This window comes from Lissotriton helveticus, chromosome 11, assembly GCF_964261635.1.
Source record: "Lissotriton helveticus chromosome 11, aLisHel1.1, whole genome shotgun sequence".
Classification (NCBI taxonomy): Eukaryota; Metazoa; Chordata; class Amphibia; order Caudata; family Salamandridae; genus Lissotriton; species Lissotriton helveticus.
This window is the reverse complement of record NC_136072.1, coordinates 677541398-677566703: the sequence shown is the minus strand read 5'-3', so window position 1 is coordinate 677566703 and position 25306 is coordinate 677541398. Positions and strand designations below refer to the sequence as shown.

Below are 25306 nucleotides of genomic sequence, written 5' to 3'. Positions count from 1 at the left end.
GCTACATTCCACACAGACACAGTACTGCTGTGTTGTATAGTTCCTATAAATCTATATAGGATCTGCACGCTTAGACAACATAAACTGTGGGATTGGTTTCCAGACTCCCCCACCTGGTATGTTCACCCGTATACCAGCTAGATCACAGTGCAGCCGTAAACTCCTCTTACCAAGGAGAGAATAGATTCAGGCAACTATTGAACATAAAAACCTGTCCCTTTAGGGATCGTGGAAACAGTCCAGTACTTTTCACTCTGTCATTCGTGCTCACTTTGTCTCAGGGTGCAACACAGAATAAACGGTGGGGATGTTTTCAATAAGCATTTATTGAACCAGTGTCACTCTAGTGTAAAATATATGTGCTGCAACATCCATAAGACAGAAACCGATATAAACGATTATAAGCACCAACAGAGTAAATGGATGGTAGATTTCTACCATAGTGCTAATACAATGAATATATGCAGGCATATAAATACAATACAGTAATACAGTAATAATGCATACTCCTACGATGCTAACCCTCAGTAGATGTACCTAGCATGTATGTAGGTGTATATAGGTGTAGAGCCAAGAATTCCCCTAGGAAAGAACTGACCCGTTTACCTGGTGTGAGAGAATGAAGGACCCCGTCTTGGTCTCGAATGGACACCCGCAAGGGATGTCAGACCACTGCGTGCTGGAGTGTCCACGTGCAGGAACCTCAGCATCTCGCGTCAGTGGGTCAGCATGGAAGTCTTTATTCTCTGCCTGCCCCTACAAAGATATGGTGCCCTAAGATAGGGTACCCTCAGGGGTTCTACCTTGCTGTGTCATGTCGGCCGAGGATGACGAAAAGGATGACGCTTATACAACGTTATTATGCAGAAGATGGTAATCCTGCTGTGATTCTGAGAATCCTCATGCATAATAAATGAGGCTAGTTTTCTGGGAATCCACACAACGTTTATGCAGCACTTAACTAGATGAAAGGTCAGTACCAAAAACCGTTAGGTATTATAATGGCAGGGAAAATGTAGGTGAAAGATTAGGTGACTACCCAGGCCTATATTAGGGTACATTACACATCATAGCAACTGTGAGACCAACACCCCGGGTAAAAGTTCCGCAACTCCTATGAACAAGGCTGCTGGAAGGTGACAGTTGTAAAAGGCATGATGGTCACTGGCAAACAAAAGACAGAGATGGTTGCCAGAAACATTTTGCTGTTCAAGAGTATTCCTCACATAATTGATGTCCTGCATCAGAGGCCTGCAGGCCAAGTCGAAATAGGGGGCGCCTCTGAGAGGACAATGAGAGTCGGTGCATGGATTGGTTATCGTCTACCCATTGGTGAAATAAACTGTAAAGGATGACCCTTAACAAAATGGATCACCCAATCCCTCAGCACAAGGTCCAGAACTACCACGAGTGACTGCGTCCCATCACGCCTACAACACCCCTACAACCTAAGCCTAGACTCTCCTCCAGCCAGAGTCTGCGAGGGTACTGATGTCAGGCTCTATCCCATGACCCCAGAACAGTGAGAAGGGAAGTAGAGAGCCACCCGGCCCACTAACTGATTCAGCATTATGCACTACGCACCCTGCGGCCGGGCGAGGCCAAAGGTATAAATAACAGGATATGTGACCGCACATGACCCACTCAAGACGAGAGCACTAGGTGTGCACCTGGTTTATTGGCAGCTCCGCTGAGCGCGCATGTTAGACCTGCTGCCTACATTCTGCAGTACCCACTTGTGCAACTCAACCAGTGTACAAAACTCAGCTCAATCCTTTCAAGGCAGAACCAAATCTGCTACAAGACTCAGAGTTAAAAAAAATTGACCATGTCACATCTTGTTATAGTGCCTATTGCGTCTATGGTATGGATCTTATAAAGCACATCAACCGCCGCAGCTTCTTGGCACTGTCAAGTTGTAAATGCACAAAACTAGGCAATATCTAGGTAGCCATCATCCAGGAACGGCTGCAAGGATTGTAGGACCTTCAGCTTCCAATACCAGGTGTTGGCTGTTTATGCGACTTGACTTTCCGTGAAAGGTTTGTATTGATTATAATACCCAGATTACAGTCGGCTTTGGTGGAACAGGCATGGCCTCTTGACTGAAGGTAAGGCAGGCAAGCTAACATTTTCTGTGTAATTATCCAAAATCAAGACCTATATTTTGGAAGGGTCGAAATTGAGAAAAGTGTGAGTCAGCCACAATTGTGAGATCTTTAGTGAGTTCTGGTAGAAGAAGGAAGCATCTACAAAGGAGCATGCATAACTCTGAAAGTCATTTACATGGCTACACCCACATATCTGACCTAGAAGCCTTCTTTTTCTATTGCTACTCAATCACTTCATAGTTCATGTGACCACCATGTAAACAGCCTCTCTATATTTAGTGTGTTCCTGCAATCCCACCGCTATGGCTCTAAATGATATTTAAAGAATTTTTCACTCCGCTGTCCTATCTTGTAATTCACACCCCCAACAACTGTTTTTCTTTGACATTGTTTTTTAGTTCCCTTGCAATTGTGATTCCTGCAATTCGAGTATGTTTGCAATACAGATGCTGCGATTCTTGAATGGCACTGAACACAGTGGTTCATTGAGGTCAATATGTCTCAAAAACGTATTCAGAACAAAACACACAGGGAGTCCTATATATTTAACTTTGGCATCCATTGTAGGCAATATATCAAAGGCAAGTATATGGCAGGCCAATTTTGTAGTATTGAAATGCAATTAATTTATTCATTACAGAGAATCATCTTATTTTTAGTATTTTTTTTGTACAAATATTACGATCAAATGCTCACAAAAAGTGGAAAACAATGTGCTCTAGCGAGTTAGAAACATATAAATCTCTGCAGATTCATCTACACCACCAGAGCCACGGCCCAGTATCTGGATTCATTTAGCTAAACGGCAATTGGCGCAAAAACATTATTTGAGTATTCCAAGGATTAAAGCCGATTGAAAATAGGAACCAACTTGGATGGGATTCCTACGTAAGGCCTCAAAGAAACACTGTTTTTTGCAACTTTTTTCATCATGTTAATGTTAATGTTAATGTTATATGGGCTTGTATAGCGCTCGGCTGCCCCAGCGAAGGGGCGTCCCTGCGCTTTCTGTATGAGACATTGGACGGGGGAAGGGGTCAGAGGGAGAAAAAGAGAGAAAACAGTTTTAACGGAAAAGAAGTGTTTTGATTGCTTTTCTGAAGGATAATAAATCCTGCATCCCTCGAATCTGGCTTGGGAGGTCATTCCAAAATTTGGCGGCCAGATATCTGAAAGAACGGCCCCCATCCTGGCTAGTTTGATGCGAGGTACGGTTGCTAAATACTGCCCCTCAGATCGTAGAGTACGCCGGGGGACTTAGACTGACAGGAATGGGCAGAGCATGGGAGGGGATGCCTTTTTAAGGATTTTAAACGCTAGACATAGCATTTTAAAATGGATCCTTTTCTCCATCGGAAGCCAGTGGAGTTTTGTGAGGACGCTAGCCACAGACGTGTGGCGGGGGAGACCTACCAGAGCTCTGGCGGCGGCCTTCTGGACTCGCTGAAGTCTGGGTTTTTCTGCTACGTTAGCTCCTAGCAGGAGGGAGCTGGCGTAGTCCAGCCTTGAAAGAATGGCTGCCTGGACTATCATCTGACGGGTTTGATGGTCGAAAAATCCCAGGATAGGCCTAAGATTCCGTAGAAGGCCGAAGCAGGTGGCCGCCACTTTTTTGGTATGTTGGGTATAACTTAGGGCAGAGTCTACCCAGACTCCTACGTTTTTGACACAGTTCTTTGGTTCAGGGTGGTTGGCCGAGGGTGTTTGGCCACCAGTTGTTACCCCAAATGTCTGTCTTTTTTCCCACCAGCAACACCTCCGTTTTTCCGGCGTTAAGCTGGAGGTAGTTTGCCGTCATCCAATCTGTGATATCGACGAGTGTTTGTTGGAATTTTTGGACGCCGTGGTCATTCTCGACGTTTAGTGCCACCATTAGCTGAGTGTCGTCAGCATAGGACACATGGGCCATTCCGTGCCTCCTGGCCACCTCTGCCAGGGGTTGGATGTACACATTGAACCGGGTGACTTGATTGATTGATTGATTGGTGGGGCTAAGAGCTGACCCCTGGGGCACGCCCTGCTCAATGGGGCATTCTTTGGAGAGATAGGGGGGGTGGAGACTCGGAATGATCTGCCTGATAGAAAGTCACTGAACCAGCCAAGGGCATTACCTGATATCCCGACCTCCTTTAGCCTGAACAGCAGAACCTCGTGTGACACCGTATCGAAGGCAGCACTGAGATCAAGTAAAATCAGTGCTGCCGTTCCGCCAGAGTCTAGAATGGTACGGAGGTGTTCAGTCACACTTAGTAGGGCTGTCTCGGTGCTGTGTCCAGCCCGGAATCCATGTTGTGACCTGTCCAGGATGGAGTTTGATGACAGGTAGTTGGTCAGGATGGTGTTTACATGAGCTTCTGCTACCTTGGCTGGCCATGGGAGGAGTGAAATCGGTCTGAAATTTTCAGGTAGGTTAGGGTCCAATGTGGGCTTTTTGATAATAGGCGATACCCAGGCTTGCTTCCATTTGGTGGGGATTCTGGCTGTAGAGAAGGACAAGTTTATAACATCTCTCAGGGGGCCTAGGACTGTTATGTCGGCTTCTCTGAAGGTTTCGGGTTTGAGATGGTCTGCCGGTGAGCCAGATTTGATTTTGTTACAATGTTTAGTGAAATTTTCTTGGCTGAGTGTCGGGATACTAGACAGGTTAGGTCTGTTGAGGCAGTAGAGGGAATGAGGTGGGGAGTGGTGGGGAAGGCACTGTAGATTTTCCGGATTTTCTCTAAGAAGAATGAGGTCATGTTATCGCACAGTGCGGGTGAGGTGTTTGGGTTAGCTACTGTTTTTTTGGCATTGAGCTCTTTGAGGATCTTAAAGATGGTTTTAGAGGCATTGTGGCTGTTCTTAATCTCGGTGGCATAGTGAGCTGCCCTGGTTCTACAGATGCTACGGTGGTAGGTTTTTTGCGACTGGATATACAGGCTTTTAAGGGCAGGATCATAGTTTCTTCTCCAGCATCTTTCGGCTTTTTTGCACTCTTTTTTCAGTGCGGAGAGTTCCTTGTTATACCAGGGACTGGTTTCATGAGTGCGAGCCTTGATCCATTTGGCTGGTTACAGGGTGTCTAGGGCTCGGTTGATCCATTCGCAAAATTCGTCGTACCCTTGGTCAGGGTCTTCACTAGGTGGGAGAGGGCTAGTTGTAAGAAGGGTATGGAAGTCTTCTATACGGAGCTTCCTCCAAGGTCTTTTCCGGACCTGCTGGGTGGGGTTAGCGAGCAGTATGTTATTGCAGGGTATTGACATGACCACTAGATAGTGGTCGGTCCAGGTCATAGGGATGGGTGTCTCGACCTGTGCGTTGGTCATGTTAGAAAAGATGGGGTCCAAGAGGTGTCCGCCACTGTGGGTGGGGCCTTTCACGACTTGGTCAAGCTGAAGGGCGGCCAGATCAGCTAATAATGTGTTGATCTTAGAGTCTGCAGTACGGTCAAAGTGAATGTTCAAGTCCCCAATAATAGTGATGTTTGCAGTTTCAGTAATCTGTGCACATAGATTCTCCAGAAGTGAATTAGTGAATTTAACGTCTGCTCTCGGGGGCCTATAGATCAGGAGACCTACCATGCTGAGCCTGGGTTGATTTTAATGTTATAACGTGCGCATTCGCTGTCTTTGACATCAACTTTAGTTAGCTGACACGTAAGGTGCGATTTTGTCATTATCGCAATCCCACCACCCCTAGAGTTTCTATTTAGGGTGTGGGTAGTGTATCTTGTAGGGGTGGCCAGGTTTATGACAGTATCCATGTCATCCTGGAGCCACGTTTCCGTTAGAAAGAGAATATCAAGGGAGTGGTTAGACAATAGATCGTGGATTTCAAAATAGTGTTTCGGCATAGATCTCACGTTCAGCTGGCCGATTCTGATATTTAAAGGCTTGGCTATTAACGGGGGCGTTTGCCGAGCTGGAGTTAGTAGGGAGAAACCGCAAGAGCAAACCAGGGGCTTAGTGGTGTATACAGGGTTAAGTTTGGTGCAATCGCCGCCAGGGCACTGTAGCTTTAGTAGCTCTGGTTTCGAATACGATATCTTACCGCTCCGGACTTGGACAGGGTTTCTGGCGTCTGGCGCTTCCTTAGCGCTGACGGGCGCAGACGGGCTGGACTCTGGCTCGACTCCGGCGCGACCCTGTCGCGCCCGCAGTACGCGTCCGCTACGCGGAGCCATGCCCTTCCCTTTTATAGTGTCCACTGGGTTGCCCTGAGGCTATTCCCAAGCTAAGATGGCCGCCGCGTTTTTAGGTGTGACGAGGTGCCCTGAGCTCCTAGTCAGCTGGGACAACCTCGGTGAGTGCGGGGGGGCTTATTAAATCAAGCCGATCGTTTTACCACGCTAAGGGAAACTTATGGGTCGCAGTATATAGTATTCAAACACGCGCACCACAGAATACAGCAGGTTTACATTTAGAAGTAAACAAAGAGGCTGGGGGTAAATGCGAGTGCTGCTGCACGAAAAAAGTAATTTTAAAATCAAGTTACACACAGAATGAAACACAGTTAAAATCACAGCTACCTCCCGGCTATCCGCCTCAGGAGGGGTCCATCATACAGTGATTTTAAAACCTTCCTTAGGTGCCCTTTTATAGTGTCCACTGACGGTGCCCTGAGGCTATTCCCAAGCTAAGATGGCCGCCGCGTTTTTAGGTGTGACGAGGTGCCCTGAGCTCCTAGTCAGCTGGGACAACCTCGGTGAGTGCGGGGGGGCTTATTAAATCAAGCGGATCGTTTTACCACGCTGAGGGAAACTTATGGGTCGCAGTGTATAGTATTCAAACACGCGCGCCACAGAATACAGCAGGTTTACATTTAGAAGTAAACAAAGAGGCTGGGGGTAAATGCGAGTGCTGCTGCACGAAAAAAGTAATTTTAAAATCAAGTTACACACAGAAAGAACACAGTTAAAATCACAGCTACCTCCCGGCTACCCGCCTCAGGAGGGGTCCAACATACAGGTTATTGTAAATTGTGGAGTTCTCTTGTTCTTGAAAATACATGGAAGGCACTGAAAGCGCTATGTAAAAGTGTAAAAATAAATTGTTAAATGTGAATAACAATCAAGATGGTACACAATGATAATGGCATATTTTTCTTGCAGGGTGAAACCTTTTGAAAACATTCTTCATCGAAAATATGTCTCATTTTCTTAGTTTTCAGGAACAGTTGAGAAGTATTCATCAATTGTTGCACATCTGCTGGGTCACAGCATTGGATTATATCATGACAATTTCAGAACCTGTAAATGTCCAGTAACGACTTGTCTAATGCACACAGACGCAGGGTAAGGCTCATAAACAATGCAAAGTGAATAAGTGACAGTTTGTGTCCACACAGCCTAAATGTTCTGATCATGTATGAAGAAACACGCAGAGTGTGTGCAAGAAATAATGGTGAAATCTAGAGGTCAAAAACAAAGTGGTTCTCCACATGGAGATCTTCATCATTCATAATCTTTGATTTATCACTGTAGGTTGTGTGGCTATCAGAAAACTGTACAGGTTTTTTCTTCTTAAAACCATCTCTCCTCCTTTATTTAAAATAACATTAAAATCAAAAGTGCCTGATGACTACTGAAGAATTGAGACTGTGTGTGTTTTTTTTATTGCTAGCACATAGCTTCTAAAGCATGACCCTCCTGTTGACCAACTCCAGTTGACATGTCCCTTGGCCCACGTGAGGATCCCTGATTCAGATTATCTTGGGCCCTGTTTGTTAGGTTTTTTCACCTCAGTGCTTGCGTTATGCTTGTGAAATCTGTTGTATGCAATATAAATCTTAAAAAGGGGTTACATCCCGCCCTTACTTTTCATTTGTTTGCGCCCTTGGTACTTACTTTTTCCTCCATTTCTATTGGCTGTAGCATAATATTTTCTGTTGCTCTTCGGGTGCTCTTTCCTATCAGTGTCCCATGGCCCAAGTACTCCTTTTCATCCATGGAATTTACTTTGTCTTTCCGTATGCACTCTGCCGACGGCTGTGAATCATGTCCTTATCTTGTTTGTATTTCTCTTTGCTGGTTTCACTTTCCCGCATGCAATTAGAGATAGTTTGTGTCTGCTCTTCCTCAACCCCGCCTTCCTGTTTTTCCCCACCACCGCCTCCCTTGTGTTTTGGTTAATCACACCCTTTTCCCTTGTCTTTCTTTAATCATTGCCCCCATTCCTCCTGTCTCGTTCTTAATCACTGCCTCGCCCATCTTCCGTGTCGGTGTTTCATCCCGCCACCCCACCCTCTTCGTCCGGTGCATGTTTTTGTCCCAACGCCCCTCCTCCCTTTGGTGTTGTGAATCCGGACGGAAAGCTTTAGCTCTTTCAGCTTCCAAGAGTACTACTCTAATTATTTAAAAACTCAAAATCCTTAGATTTACTCCAATCATAGGAATAAATATATGGGAGTACATATATATTTTTTGGCACTAAGCTTGCAGTCATACTATGCTATTAAACAGCTCCTTAAAGCTAATGAGCAGATCCCAGGCACCAGTGGGGACGAGGGGGTTAATTTTCCTTATTGCTTGCCATCACTGCAGATCTCAAGCAATTTCGAAATGCCTTGAGATATTATTCATTTAAATTGGGCTTGTCTTCTATAAATAATTTTTGTTCAGTTTTATTCTTGTTCTTTTTTTTTTGCCTGTTGGAGATAAATGTCAGTATAGATCACAGATGGCGCCAAATAAGTATTAAAAACACACATTAATCAAATCGTCCTAGCATGTGCAGTCCACTTAATATGGTATTTAGTGCAGGCACCAAAGCCAAAGACAGATTGTGTGCTAAGATTTTTAAAAGTGTCAAATACACAAAAACAGCTCACCACCTCACATGTGGTGTCAAGAGAGGGGCATATTTACTAAGGTTTCTGTTGAAATTAAAGTTATGAGCCAGAAGGGACATGCTGATTACTCCACATTTCTCAGCATGATGTCAGGGGCTGCCCGGGACTATGTTGGGAACACAGTCAGGGACTTGAGCAAGGACTGGGGACTGGATAGAAAACGTACCATGCACAGAAAAAGTAGTACAGCGTTGCCCAGGGTCACACAGGGAGTCAGAGGAGAAAAAGGGATCCAAATGGGAAGCCTGTACAAGTGAACAAGATGGCTAAGACTCAGAAAGGAAGGGCACCACGAGGCGATTTATCATTCAGACTAACTACAACCAGGACGGACGTGCAAGACATATATATATATAAAAAACAACATTAGCAATAAAGGGAATGTGGGGTAAAGCACTTGGGAGCTCCACACGGTAACACTGAAGCTTAGTAAGCTCCTCACCCACAATTGCTGTTAGAGATACTGACTGCAAATACCTACTTATAGGATATGCATGCAAAGGCAGGGTCTGTGGAGCTGATACATACGGTGATGTTATAAATGTCAAAGACAATACTCACAGTGATCAAGAAATTCCACCTAGGAGGGGAGGAGCCAAGCTCGCGACCGTGATGGCCGCGTTGTAGCTCGGCTCCGTCAGCCTTCCCGCTTGCACTACCTATCCTGCGCCTTATCCTGCCCCGAGAAGTCTTATTTGATGGAATCTGGAATTATGACGTTTTGCTGGCACTTACCGTCTGCTCTGGATGATCCTAGGTGCCGCGGATCTTGAGCTGTGCCCTTGTTCGCTTCGGAGCCTCTGGGGCGGGCGGGCCTGGGACTCGTCTGCGGCGCCCGGGCGGGGCGGAGCGCCGGGGCCAACCCCTTGGTGGAGGAGTGGGGTCGGCCGGAGCGGCCACTGTGCGGTTGGACCGGTGGCGACTGACCGGGCCTGGTCTGGCTGTCCGGGGACCTGGTGGTGGAGCGCTGCCTACCGCGGACGGGGGTTGACTGCATGGGAGACTCGTCTCCCCTTTGTTCTCCTGTTCGGCCATCTTGAAACCCTCCGCCCGGTCTTGGCGGGCGGCGCCTGTGGGTCGGTGGCGCCGGCTGCCTCAATATTCTGGTGGCCCGCCTTTCTGCCCTGGAGGTTCCATTGCTTGTCGCCGGCTGGATTTCATCGAGCCTCGCCGGTGGCCGGATTGGGGTCGGAGATTGCCGAGGCCTCGCCGGGCTAAAAAGATGGCGGCCTGCGCCCTGTATCTACGCCCAGTTGGAGATGGCGACATTGGCGGGCCGCATGGCACGTTTGCTGAATACCGTAAAGGTGAGCCTACAGTTGGCGACGTCTTCGCCGCCTTGTGTTCCTGGCGTGCTTCCATGACTGTCCCTGTCGCTGGGCCGGATGGTGGTCTTTGTACCGGGCTCGTTGGGCCGTCCCCTGCGTGTGCGGTTCCACCGCTTCAGTGTGCTGCGGGGTCCTTCCTGGAAATTGAAGACACCGGGGCCGCCGCTTGTTTGGACGTACAGATACCTACTGCCTGGTATCGTCTGGAGTTCTTCCCTGTGGTGGATGTACTGGAGGGCCTCCAGCCGAGATCCGTCCGGGACTGTCTCGCCGGGTCTCCCGGTGTTTTTTTGCCTCGACCTGTCGAGCTGAGATCCTGTAACTGTTTCACCGGGGCGACTTTTTCCCCTTGGTCGGCGGAACTATGCTTGAGTTGCCTGCTGCTGTTGCTTTCCTTTCTTGCTCATCCGGTCCGAAGCCGTTATAACTTGTGTGGTATATCGACGATTGGATTCCCTGCTTTTCACCTCTGGCCCCTCATGTTCTGGTTCTTTGTGCACTCTGTGCCTATGGCACTGGACAGACGAGGGCAGGGGTGAGATACACTTGTACCGCCGGACTATTACTTCATGGCATGGCCGATGACCACCTTGCAGCTGTACATGTATGATTGATTCCTCTTCATATTCCTGGTGCCTGTTTTTTTTTTAAATGACTTCATCTTCTCGTGGGGTCTACAATGTGTTCGAACGGGGGGCTGGGAGCTGATAGTTTTGATTATGTGTCTCCTCTCCCACTAGAGATTTTATTTTTTTCCTTTTTCCTTCCTTTCCCCTTTCTCTCTTTGTGCCTAAGTGGTTTCTTCCTTACTTCCTGACTCTTCTATATTTCGGGTTTCCTGTTAGGGCGACAGGCACGCTGCTGGGGGGGGGTAGGCCGTAGCCTTCTGCAGGGGTGCAGGGTGGGGTGGGTGGGGGGGGGTCTGTATTTTTGTTTTTTCTTTGTTCTTGGTTCTATGGCTCTTATGTATCCTCTTTTCTGGACGCTGCGTCTACTTGTAGGCCTCCTGGGGTGTTTTTGCCAGCGTGGGCCTCATGATCTCCCTGCCACCGATGTTCATTGTGCATCCACTACTCCTATTTCCTTCGGTTCCATAGGCTGGCCTTTTCTTTTGTATGCTTTGCTAGCCAGGGGGCGCATGTTGTGATGCCGCGTTCTCTTTTCCCTGTTTTTTTCTATCCTTTTTCTTGTTGTCCTTTCCCCCCTTTTTTCCCCTTCTTTCTCCCTTTCTTTGGGTTGATGTAGCGGATGGCTCTTTGTACTGCAATCCTGACTTCCTTTTTATGTATTGCTGCGTATTTTAGTAGTAACGGGTGGGCATTGGGCAGTGGTTGGACTTGCTTACAGATGTGGGATCTACGTTTTGCCCTTGCTATAATGTAGCTGTTCTTTTTGACATTCATTGTGTATTGTTTTACTGCTTGCTGACGGCCCGCCACAGACTTTTGGACCCTAATAACTGCACTATTCCTGCTAGTCGCCCTATTGTATTATAAAATTAACCTTCACTTCTCCTACTCCTGGTGGTTTCCTTGTGGCTTTCTGCCTCGCCTTGTTGCATCTGTTATGTCGGAGACCTGCTGGAGCTTCTTTCCTGCCTACGTGCTTCTACAGTGTGGTGGCCGGCCCGATGGGTTGTAGGCCCGTATTTGTAAGCTACATCTGCACAATAAAGGTTTTCACAAAAAAAAAAAAAGAAATTCCACCTAGGAAGTCAGCTGTGCCCAAAGATCCTTGCGATTAAACAGGAACACGCAAGGCAGTAACAGCAAGGAGGTTGAACTAAACACAAGCACAATCGACAAGGAGCTAGCAAGGAGGAGTGCTTAACAGGAAAGAAAGGAAATTACACAGCACACTTGGGAAAAAGCAAGCAACAAACATACAAGGTAATAGAAGCAAGACAGCAGGAATAGAAAGATAGTAAACTAGGAACTAGAACCAAGGAAATGGGAATAAAAGCAGCGACTGGAAAAGGATATACAGAAGGGGAGGCTACTGTATATCTGTATACAGGAATAGTATTGAATCAGTATTCAGGAAAACAAAGTAGCACTGAAGGCTGTGCCGGAGAAAGACAAAAATTGAACAAACACTCAAGAATCAAGGGAGCACTGCAGGCAGTGCTAGTTCAGGAACAAGGGAAACTGCTTCAGGTCAGGAACAAGAAATGCTAAGGCTCAGGATTCAAGCTAGCACTGCAGGCAGTGCGGCCTGAAGGGAGCTGAGGCATAAAAGAGCTCACAGTAATCACATGCAACAGGTGTCAGCAGGTTAGCAGCAGCCAGCCACAGGTGAGCTGAATTCCTCCACCCATCCTTGGCCTCCAGGGGTGGAGATGAAGCAGTGAGCAGGGAATTCTAGGTAATGAAGTGTCAGGCATGAGCAGGCTGGCGTCCACAAATTCGGCAGGGATTGGGAATGGATGCCAATTTGCAAGTAGCATCCAAATGACGAAGTCAATATATGCATGAAGGGGAGGGACTGAAAGCTTCTTGGAACACTGGAGAGCCCCACAATTCAGCCCCCTGGTGGCGGACACAGTAATGCAGGGAATAAGTTGTGACACAAGAATGTGTCAAAAAAGAGGTGTGCCAGCTACTCAGATAAGTACAACTGAACCCTGCTGTTTGTCCGAACGGCAAAACTGTCTATAACACCACCTGTACCACAGATTATGCTCTCTTATTGCAGTCAACACAGTGTACAGTGCCTAGAGACACTCACTCGTAGCGGCACTTTGTAAATGTTACATATACTTACTTTTGACCAATGACTGCCATGCACAATGGTAGATTTCTAAATAAAATAATGGCAAGTTATTATGGAATGGAAGGAATGGAAGTAGCATTTATAAAGCGCATGGCTACTCAAGGGCATCCCAGCGCTAAAGACTACAAGAAGCTTCTAAAACTTACCTCGGGAAAAGACACGTTTTCAACATCTTGCGAAAGTTCAGATGGTTAGTATCCTTCTGTAGCTGAAGCGGGAGGGAATTCCAAAGCTTGGCGGCATTGTGAGTAAAAAGCCGACCTCCACTTCTGGCTCTTTTAATCCTTGGTACACAGGCCAAATGCGATTCATCCGATCGTAAAGGCCTGTTAGCTTGATATAATTTAGCTAGGAAGGAGATGATCTTAGGTCCTTTCCCATTAAGCAACTTGTGAGTGATACAAAGCGCTTTGAAGTGGACTCTTTCCCGAATGTGCAGCCAATGCAGAGCTTTTATGGTGGGTTTGGCTGGCTGTCGGTAGGGAATTCCCAAAAGGTTTCTTGCTGCGCAGTTCTGAATCATTTGAAGTTTAGAGAGCACCGCCTCTGGGGCCCCTAAGTAAAGTACATTACTAAAGTCCAGGCGTGATAAAATAAGCGCCTGGACTACAAGTTTTTGTGCTTGAGATGGAAGCAAAGGGAGTACTTTACGAAGCATTCTAAGCATGCTAAAGCAAGCGGCAACTACTTTCCTGGTTTGGACTTTAAGAGTGAGATCTGTGTCCAGCCAGAACCCCAAGCTTTTTATGTATGGTTTAGGGGTGGGTGCTAATCCCATCTCAATTGGTCTAAATAGTGCCGGAATACCAAGGAGCAAAAGCTCTGTCTTGTCTCCGTTTACCTTCCAATAGGAGTGGTTCATCCATTTAGCCACTTCTTCAAGACAAGTGCGAAGTCAGGGAGTGGATGTATCTGAATGGTTAAGTGAGACCACTAGCTGAGTGTCATCAGCTTATGTTATGATGTTCACTCCATAAGGCTGTATGATCTCTGCCAGTGGAGCCATATAGGCATTAAAAAGCATTGGGCTTAACGACGAGCCCTGTGGGACCCAACATAAAAGAGGCCAGGATTTGGAAGTGGCTTCTCCCTCAAATACCTGGAAGGATCGCCCCTCCAGGAAAGATATCAGCCAAATTAAGGCTGTTCCCAAGATGCCCAAATTTTTGAGGCGGTCAATTAAGATACGGTGATTCACTGTATCAAAGGCCGCACTCAAATCCAAAAGGATCATGGCAGATAAACCTCCTGAATTGAGGATTTTTCTTGAATCTTCCATGACGGCAAGGAGTGCTCTCTCTGTGCCGTGGCCGGAACGGAATCCTGTTCGAGTTGGATGAAGGAGGTGGTTGGATTCAAAATAGGCAGAGAGTATAATATTTACATGTTTCTCCAGGATTTTACTAATTCCCGGGAGGAGGGAAATTGGGAGATAGTTGTCCAGACAGTCAGGGTCTAAGGTAGATTTCTTTAGTAAGGCTCTGACCATAGCTTTTTTCCAATTTGGGGGACTACTCGGGACAGAATGGATGAGTTAATCAACTCTAAAATGACCGGGCCAACCGTCTCTGTTACTTTTTTAAAGTTCCTAAATGGAGCAGGATCATTGGGTGAGCCACTTTTTATTCGATTAACAGTGGCTAACGGACAGTTATAGTCCATTATGGGGAAGGCTGCTAGACACATTTCCTTATCATCTGTATGGGGCTTAACATGGTGTGTATAATTGGAATCTTTGATGGGAGAGAAAGATTTATAAATATTCTCGATTTTATTATGAAAAAATTCGGCCATTTCATGGCAACGTAAATCTGAGGTAGCGGGGGGATCGGGAAGAGAGGGCACATTTGTTAATGTCTTAACAATTTGAAAGGTGTCCCAAAAGAAGTTGGCAGAGGAAACTATCATCTTCACATAGTAATGAGCTTGAGTATTTCTAATTTCCATTTTATAAATTTTAATAGCGCTCTTGTATTCCTGCTTCCTATCCTGGAGATTATTCCTTCTCCAGCTCCTCTCTGCCTTTTTTCAAACGTTTCAGTTCTCGGAGCTTTGGAGTATACCAAGCCGCTTTATTAGGTCCTTTATGCAGCTGGATTGTTGTTTTAGGAAGAACTTAATCTAATGAGTTATTGATCCAGTTGCCAAATTTCTCATTGGCCACTATAGGATCGGAGTCAGGAGCGGGCCTGGATTTCTCCAAGGTTGATATCCAGGTGTCTAATGGGAGTTTTGACAAACATCGGAATTTCGTTTGTACAAGTTGGATTGGGGGAATGACCTGAGTTAGAGACCAGGAAAAGGGGATAAGAAAGTGGTCCGACCAGGGAATGCGTCTTGGAGCCTGACAGGATAGATCCTTCAACCCCAAAAAATGGGGTCTAGGAGGTGTCCTTTTGAGTGTGTTACTAAAGGTACTTTTTGTATAAGCTGTATAGCCTCAAGTTCTGATGTCAATTCGGTAATTATTTTGGAGGTTAAATCGTCGAAATGAATATTGAAATCTCCAAGAATAATTAAATTGGTAGTAGAACTTGGGGACGGTAAATCAATATTCCTGGTAGCGTTAACGTAGGTGTGAATTCTATTGAAAAACAAAGATTTTCACAGTTTGATAAAGAGCTCCCAAGCATTCTGCAAGTAAGATGATTTTATAGGATGATGGCAATTCCACCACCCTTACCATTAGTTCGGTCTAATCTCTGTATTATATAGCCAGGAGGGAGTGTATGAACTATATCGGGGTCAGCAGATGTATTTAACCAAGTTTCTGTAAGAAACAAAACATCAGGGCTTTCCTCCATAAGGAGCAGGGATATTTCCGCAGCATGTTTTGGTAAAGAACGACAGTTTAATAAAAATAACTTCAAAACTTGGTGTGGTTTGACTACATGTGGGTCAATATGGCTGAGATGTTGGAAATTGTACAAACGTTGCTTGCATTTATGGTTCCAACAATCGGGAGCAATCGAATGAAGGCAAGCAGAATCTGGGGCAGTATTCAGGAGTTTAAGTTAGTTAGTATTATTCCTCAGTTTTTCTCGTGGAAGGCAAGCAGGGGTTCTAGCCCCTGGTCCCGGAGGGACGCGGACGGGCCAGCGGCGCACCAGCGGCATGCCTGCTGCGTACGTCCGCTGCGCGGTCGCATCATCTGGCTAAATATAGCCCTGGTGAGATCAGCGACTAGAGCGCTGACTTTCAAGATCGCGGCCGAAAATGCGAGTAAAAGATTCCCCCCTCAATTCCCACACAGTGCGAGTAGGAGCAGTTATGCAATAGTGCAATTTTAGCCTGACAATTAAAAACAATGTATATTCTTTTTAAAAATTATATCACATTAATATTATTGTGAGCTGAATACTTTTACCCCGGTAGGTCATGTAGCGCTTGTTTTGTTTGGAGAGGTCCGAGGCCTTCTTCCTCTCCCCTTGCTTTTCCTAACTCCCTTACACCTTCCCTCTGCACCCTGCGGTCTTGTTCACACCTACCTTCCCCCTCCCACTGTCTGTTTTCTTTTACCCCACCGGCCTCTTCCTCACCATTCACCCTCCCCAACCTTCCCTGATTTTCGTGTCTGTCTTGCCAAATTCCCTCACTCCTCTGTCCACCACCCCATGTCCCCTCTGACCCCTTCCGCCTTCCACAAAACAAGAGAATGAGAACTTGCCACCGTAAAGCAAAACAGCAGATTCTGTAAAGATTATTTCTCTAACGTCTCCTTCTGAAGTTAGGAGGCTTGTCTGCGATTCATTAAACAACATGCATACTGCTGTAATAATGCTTGATGTTTGATTTTTTCCACTATATGTAAGGACTTTGAACAAAACAGTTTTCACGTTGTCTTCAAACTGAGGCACAATAGGGGATAGACAGAGGGATTCAAAGACAGGGGGCTTCAGCACTGTGATAAGAAGGGCTGCGGTCAGTTTAGTAACCAGCACCTCTGAAAAACAACTATATTTTGCCAATGCTGTTGTGTACCTTTTAATGTATTAACTCCATACGGAGGAGACTAAGGGGATACTACATTAAGGTGCAGTACTCAGCAGTGCTAGAAGACTTGGGGGTGAGTGCTAATGTGGTTGTGTTACCATCTTTGCGTCAGGCTTTGTCAGTGCCCGCCTCTAAGTGTCTGCATTATTATTTAACCCAGGGCTAGGACAGTGTAGCCATGATAGTTTTCTGCTCTTTTTTTATTTTTTTTATTTATCAAGGTTTTATTTCAACAGTCGTACATTGAGCATAATACATAAGAAAAAAAAACATAAGTATATATAAAGATTCAGTATATAAATCATATCAGTACATTCATAGAGAGCAGTTAACACCATATTCAATAAACAAATCAAATTAGATCCACTTAGAAATCGGATCCCATATTTTATCCTCAGCTTTTTTCTTTTAACCCCCTTAGATCTATACATTGCCATTTCTAGTTGATATATAGACAGCAATTTAAGTTGCCAGTGATGAAAAATAGGGGGCTCACTATCTATCCAGCGAGATACAAAAACGAAAAACTGACATACAAATGAACAAAAAAGTTTCTTCAGCAATAGATCTGATTCCAAGTTGATCCGTTTGAAGACCTAAAATTACCATTTCAGAAGTTAAATTAACAGTAATCCCCAAACTATTATTTATAAAAAATTCTATGTCCGCAATAAATCGTGAAAGTTTCTCACATTTAAAAAACATATGGATAGAATCAGCGGCTGTTTCTTCACACCGATTGCATTTATCTCCATTTTTAACTTTCCACTTAGCTAATTTAGCAGGGGAATTATACAGATCAAAAATTGACATATAATGTTGACTTTGAAGCGAGCCATTAAAAAGCATCTTAATTGATAATTCGATAGATCTGACAATATCGACATTTTCAATTTCAAATTTCCTTTGCCATTTACTCTCTACCAAGCATAAATGATCTTCAAATTGATTGATAGCAATTTGATAAACTTCCCCTATTTTTTTTTTACTTTTCTACTGGTGTTTGGACTCATACAGATATGATTAATAAGACCCTTAGATTCTAAAAAGCTCCGTATCTGAAGATACTTAAAGAAATCATTATTAGGAACTCCATATTTAGTTTGAAGGTCAGCAAAAGAAGCGAGTTGGGCGCCTTCGTATAAGTCTCCCAATAGACGAATTCCAGCAGTATACCACCTTTTCAGGATTTGATCGTGAAAAACCTTGGGTAACATACAATTATTTAAAACTGGAGAATAATGATTAATTTCGCTGAAACGAATAATTTTTTTCCTTATTTGCCGCCAAATTGCAGATACTGCTTTGATAATTTTGAATTTTGTTTTTTTATAGTAACTGGGTTCAATAATTTTAAGTAAGCATTGAGAGACTTCTTCACCGAGCAGCAATTCGTAGACTGAGGGGTATACCGGTTCTTCGGTGATGGTATCCGAAAAAAGTAATATACCCATGTATCTTAATGTAATGAGCCAATAATATAGCCTAAAATTAGGGACCCCCCCAACCACCCTTTAATCTTTGGAAAGAACACCATTTTAAAGACCGCCTAGTTCTATGATAGACCCAGAGGAACCTAGATACCATTCTATCGATTTTACTAAAGTAAAAAGACGAAAATAAAAGAGGTATTGTTCGAAATAAATATAAAAATTTAGGAAAAATTATCATTTTAATTATATTAACACAACCAAAAAGAGAAAAGTGTAAGTTGTTCAGCTTTTCTAAAACCTGGTTGGAAGATTTTAACACTGGCTCGAGGTTGAGATGTACAATATCATCAATCTTGGAAGATATCGTAATCCCCAGATATTGAGCTTCAGAGACAAAAGACATTTCATTAGGTCGCCCATAATCAGAGTGGATCAGTTGGGTTTTTGCTACATTTAACTTATACCCCGACAGTGCTCCAAATTCTTCAGATAAAAAGATTATTTTTGGGAGTGCTCGTCTTATATCTGTAGTCGTGATAGCGACATCATCTGCATAGGCAAATATTTTAAATTGGTTTCCTCGAATTTTGACAGGAAGAATGTCCGGTTCAGTGGATAGTTTGTGAAGGTAAGGTTCTAGGTGCAATGCAAACAACAAGGGGGAACAAGGACAACCTTGCCTTGTCCCCCTTGTTATCTCAAAGCATGCAGATGATGAATGTGTAATTCTAATAACTGCTTTCGGGTGGAGATAAATGTCTTAATAGCATTAATATATGTCTTGGGGAATCCCATCCAAACCATTACAACCCATAGGAACTCCCAGGCGACCCTGTCGAATGCTTTTTCTGCGTCCAACAGGGCCACCGAAACTGGGGACTCCGAGACCTGTGCCCAGTCCAATAATGCTATAATTTTTTTGATGTGATCCGTGGTGTCTCTTTTTGAAATGTAGCCATGCTGTCTAATAGAAACAAGAAACGGCATTAGCACATTTAATCTATTGGCAAGAATTTTTGAGAAGATTTTACTGTCAGATGTTATAAGAGAGATGGGTCTATATGATCCGAACTCTTCACTATTTTTGCCTTTCTTTTTAAAAATGACTATTGTAGCAAGTGACCATGAATCAGGGGGACTACACGGAAAGGCGGATTGGAATACCTTAATCAATTCTGATTTTAAAACTCCCCTAAAAACACGATAGAATTCTAGAGGAACAGAGTCCGATCCCATTGTTTTACCGGTAGCCAGACCCATGATAGCTGTTTCGATTTCATCCCAAGAAATTGGGGCACTTAGTATTTCTTTCTGTTCTGCCGATAGTTCAGTTTTATTAATTCCTTCGAGGTATTGCTTCATTGCTAAATTTGCTCCATTATCAGGTTGATGATATAATAGCTTATAAAACTCATTAAATGCTGCCAGTATATGCCCCTTAGAGGTTTTCTCTTCCCCACTTAGATCTCGAATTTTTAAAATCTCATTAGCCATTGCCCTTTGACGTAGCCTTTGCGCTAACATTTTCCCTGTTTGTTCACTCAATTCATAGCTTTCTACCCTGTGCTGATTATGTTGTTGGGCGACCTGATCTGCAATATGAGAATAAACTAGGCTGTGTTTAATGGACAAATCCAATTGAGATTCCTCTATATGTTTATTCGCTTTGATATTTTCAGCTAAACGTATTTCTGCATTTACGACATATCACAATCTTTCTTTAATTTATTGCGTTTATTCTTCAATTGGAAATTTGAATATTTTAGAGTCTCTCCTCTTATTATAGATTTAAATGTATCCCAGACTATTGGGATGGATGCCGACTCATTATTAATTGGAACTCGTACGCATAAATATAGCCACCCCTCGTTTGATACCAGTCTGTTTGGAACAAGCTAACAGTTCTAACCCCAAATTCCTTAGAAGTCCCCTCTTTTCTCAAGCAACATGCGTTTCTTGAAGACAAAGAATGTCTATTTGCAACAGATATATCATTTTAGCCAACACTCCTCTCTTTTTACCATCATTGAGGCCATTAACATTCAATGTACACATTCTAATTTCCCTACCCATCTGGAAAAAAAATATATAAATGTCTCAGAGCTATCCAGAATTTCTTTATTTCGATAAGTATTTTTTTTCCACATCTAGAATGGGACCTTAAAATAGATCTCACTTCTTTACCATGATTAGGTCCTCTTGTAGAAATATTCAACCAGCAGTTCATATACCAGTCATTGTCAGTCAAATCCATGTCTTGCTCAACTCCGACTGTTGTTGATTTACACCCCCACCAGCACCTCCAACCCCTCCCCAACTCACCCTTTCCACCCTCCCTTACTGGCCTCCCCCCTCCCCTACCCAACTTATGAGGCACAGAGACAAACAGTCCCTGGGAACACAGAGTGCCTTCCCCCCCACCCCCCACGATTTGAAAAAAGAAATCAACAATCAAATCAAATTCAGCCAAGCCTGTGAAAAATTTCAATTATAGGGTACTAAAGCTTACTACATACGAGAAGGAAAAATAACGTTTGACCCTAAAAAATACATTACATAATTCTATTCATAATGAGGCTAGGTATTCTTTAGCAACAATTTTGGAGAGAAAAAATTCCGTTTGTCCTTTTACTACAACTTTAAGCTTGGCTGATTTTGTAAGTATACTGTGGCACCTTTCTCCTGAAAACCAGCTATCAATTGTCTGAAGTGCCAACGCTTGGATACAGTTGCCTGGCAAAAGTCAGGTCTAACAAAAAAACCACCCTTTAGCGGAACGCTTTTTATCCGGTCTGGCCAAATCAAAAACTGCTTCTCTAGCTAGAAAATTATTAAATCTGACCAGGATGGCTCTGGGATAGTCTCCTTCTTTTTGCCAGGTTCTAACAGAAAATGGAAAGCGATGGGCACGTGCCGTTCAATGACCACTGACCAGTCCCAAGTTGTGAGCTCTGGGAATGCTGCAGCAAAAAGCGATGGGCACGTTCAATGACCACTGACCAGTCCCAAGTTGTGAGCTCTGGGAATGCTGCAGCAAAAAGTTCACAAATAAATTTCCGGACATCAGATCCGCCTAGATTTTCCGGCACCCCCAAAATACGTAGGTTGTTCCTCCGAGATTGGTTTTCCAGCTCAGAGAGCTTATAACTAATACCATCCCGTTGTGCCTTAACTAGGGATAGTTCATTTCTCTGTGCGGCAACTTCATCTTCGAGGGTTGATATCCTGGTCTCAGCTTCTGAAACCCTTGCCGACATATCAGTACATATCTTAGTGATGCGACGGACAGCATTCTTCACCTTTTGGCACGTGGCTTGAGTGCGTGCAATCTCACTTTTAGTTTCAGATCTGTGTGCCATCATAGTCTGGTATATCATTGCTAGAGTCACCTCAGAGCATTGATCAGGATCAGGTGCTACTGTGTGCACTTGTTCATTGGAAGAACGAGATTGTGGAGGGACAAGCTCACCCAAACCATTAGTCTTTTTCTTTGATGCTTGCGATTTCCTGGCCCGATGGTTCTTAACAGTGATAACCGAGCCTGGCGAGATCTCACTTGCTCCGGCCTCTTCTTCTTCTAAGCTGCTATCATCCACTGGATAGTCAGCCCAGGCCTTATCTATACTCTCATCTGAGGTGAGATCGGACATTGAAAAAAACCTTTCATTAGTCTCCTGTATAGTGTCTTGCCTTTCGCCATTTTCTAAAGTGGGATTGATAAGATTAACCTCAGATATAGTAAGTGCACTAAGGGGTTCCACTGCTCCAACATCACCAGTTATAGGAGATCTTACAGATCCCATAATGCCATTCGATGGTGGTCCGGATTCACGCTCGGGCTCATGCTCAATCTCTGACTCAGGGTCACGGGTTAACTCCAATTCAAGCTCTGGTGCGGTTTCAGTTTCACCAGAGCCTTCAAGTAAACCTTCTTGACCAGTTAGGGAAGCATTATTTTCATTTCTTGTCAGTGCCGAATGTCCCGAATCTGCAGGTGTGAGAGCTACTAAATTTGTTTCAGGACGCTGTTATGTTATGTTATGTTAGTCTAAACTTTTTAAGCGCACAGGCACCCAAGGGTTTCATGGCGCTGGCAGTGAGGAAAGTTGAAAGCAGTTAACCTATCCAGAAGCTTGCTCGAATAGCCAGGTCTTCAAGACTCTCCGAAACTCCATAAGATTAGTGCATCTCCTGAGCGTCAGAGGAAAAGTGTTCCACACCTTTGGGGCAAGAAAAGCAAATCGGCACCCACCCTGACGCTTCCGTTTGAAAGAGGGTAGGGTGAGGAGGGACAGGTGGGCTGAACGAAGATTGCGGGTAGGATCATGCTTGACAATTAGGTTGTTGATAAACTTGGGGCTTTTCCCGTGAAGAGCCTTAAAAGCCAGACATCCTACTTTAAATATTACCCGTTGGGCTATAGGTACCAAAGCATTCTTCATAATCTGTTTTTCAAACAATGCCAGTACAGTTTGCACAGAGTTTTTAATCAGGCGCTCTCCCCCTTTTTTTGTTAATAAGGTTGTTATAGACTCACCAACCTTTACAGTTCTCTGAGCCAGGCTCCCGGCATTCGAATCTTCGGCTCCACGCCCGTCTGTCACCGCTACCTTTAATTTGCCACTTCGGGTATTCGGCGACTTCGGCTGCGAGTTAGCGTTTTTGGGTGGCATAGCGGTCAAATACCAAAAAGAAGCCCAAGACGAATATCCAAACCGCCGGGATAAAGAGCGTCCGGCCCGATGTAAACGCTGGAAAAAACAAGCAAGCCGGAGCAGCATCAGGTGTGGAGGGCGGGAACCTCCGAGCCGCGCTTACACAGGTCACTCGGTCAGTAGTCAGCGGACCACCCGGTCAACTATATCGGAGCCTTCAACCGATAAGGAATAGCTTTCCAAGGCCTTCCAGGGGTAAAAAATCAGACATAGGCACCAGAATAACACTCTGAGCAAGAAAATCGCTGGGAATTCGCAAATCATCCCCCCGTTTTCTTTCTTCAAATCGGGAGCGGAGGAGCCGGCTACTCACACCGCTAGCTTAGCGGCCGCCATCTTGCCTCCAGTTAGGAGAAATTAGTTTTCTGCTCTTCCTACCACTAAATCAACACAGTAGTGTATCAGGAGTATGGAGCAGAGAATGTAATTATATAGATGAAAGAGAAAGAGACAGAGGGGAACCATATAGGTGCAAACGCAAGTTGCGCCTTTATAAGGCTGGATTCATCTTTATTCATTTGAGGTACAGGTCACGCACAGCAGAGACATTCCAGGTGAACCAGAGATAGCCTACAATTTATGTAAGCTGCCTTGCTGAAGGTGCCTTTACCCATTATTCTGCCTTATGAGGGGTTGGAAACTTTGATCTGAAAATGCCTGATTGGTCTGTTGCACTAGAACTCTGCCTTTGACCTGCAAACATCTCTGTCTAGGGGAAACTCTTTTAAAGTCCCCTGGCTTTATTGCCCCTGGAGGACAGCAGTCCGGAGGTGGGACAGGGCAAGACACCTCAAACTCTTTCATCCTGCATGAAAGGTGCGACTGTTTTAGGAAACCAGAACACTAGTTTGTTTGTTTATTTGCTTTCCTGCGCTGTCCGTGATTTATTTATCATCCTCCCTTGTTGTAGGAATATGCACATATACAGAACTATGCACAGGAGTGTGGGACCTCGGTGTATAGGGGTTAAGCCTTCCAACCACCTTAATGTCCACGAGCGCAGTACCAACTAGGGATAGTGTCTCACTCGCTCTCCTATTTATGAAAAAATAACACACCCAGGCAAAAACAGCTATACTGGCAGAGTTCAAGTAACGACAAATTAGTCAAAAATAATCAAGCACAAAATTAGCATTTGGGGATTTAATTGAATACAATTGATAAAAGAGGTCATGAGGATAATCAATGACATAGGACAAGTAAAAAATAACAATAAAAAATTCTTTCATTAGAAAATCAATAGATGTAAATTATTATGTATACAGATATTCCCAATGATCTGAAGGGAAGATGGTGTTCGTCTACGCGTTTCAACACATGAGAAGTGTCTTCCTCAGGACGCTACCATCTTGTAGGTAAAAATAGATAAAACATATTTGAAAGAACTGTTTATGTTTATGCTAACAATGTGCACTTGATCAAAACATCAGCTAAGACTATAACTTGAACATATTTGCCAGACAGATGATAATATCACATGATGTACCGCTTCTTGACAATTCATTATACAGAACTGATTGTAAGATATAGTACAGGAACACATATCAATATCATCTAGTTGTACACATCAATATCATCTAGTTGTACGAGAAATAATCATTATATCTAAAAGACAGAAAGGAATTTACAGCGATCGAGAGAAAAATAGACCAGAAATAAGGAATTAGTTATGTATCAAAGATGCCTGGTTGAGCCCAAACCGACAGAGAATATGTTTTTATTTTATTTTATTGAATAAAAAAATCTCTTTTGCCCTGCCTATTTAAAGGTGTATCAGTTATTAAGATATCTATGTTTCCTATTGAATAGATCTAATTGGGGTTGACTTTACTTATACCATGAGAATGACTGAAAAATAATAGCATATTTATTTTATTAAATTGGAGGTTATTTTTCCTACTTATTTTGAAGTGTTCTAGCTATTTAACGATAACACCATGGAAAGACGCCTCTTTTAAAATAAATGTGGTTGGGGTTGGCTATATTATAGATAGAGTTTGTTTGTTTGTAGAAGGCTTTATTTTGATAAAATTTTATTTCAAAAGCATCACAATAAAAACAATCTCACAATACAAATTCCACAAAATAAAACAAATAAGGAATGGTCATACATAGTATAACATCCA

The 25306-nt window shown here is 44.0% G+C and overlaps 1 protein-coding gene across 4 annotated transcripts in view; it reads left to right on the top strand.

Annotated features, from left to right (window-relative positions):
* Positions 1 to 25306, top strand: part of LOC144791082 (disintegrin and metalloproteinase domain-containing protein 9-like) — a 2835950-nt gene that overhangs the window by 980427 nt on the left and 1830217 nt on the right. For all 4 annotated transcript variants that reach the window (XM_078665732.1, XM_078665731.1, XM_078665734.1 and 1 more), the window contains one exon: positions 7253 to 7383. In XM_078665732.1, coding sequence (XP_078521858.1) covers positions 7253 to 7383 — 131 coding nt within the window. The remainder of the gene's footprint in view (positions 1 to 7252; positions 7384 to 25306) is intronic.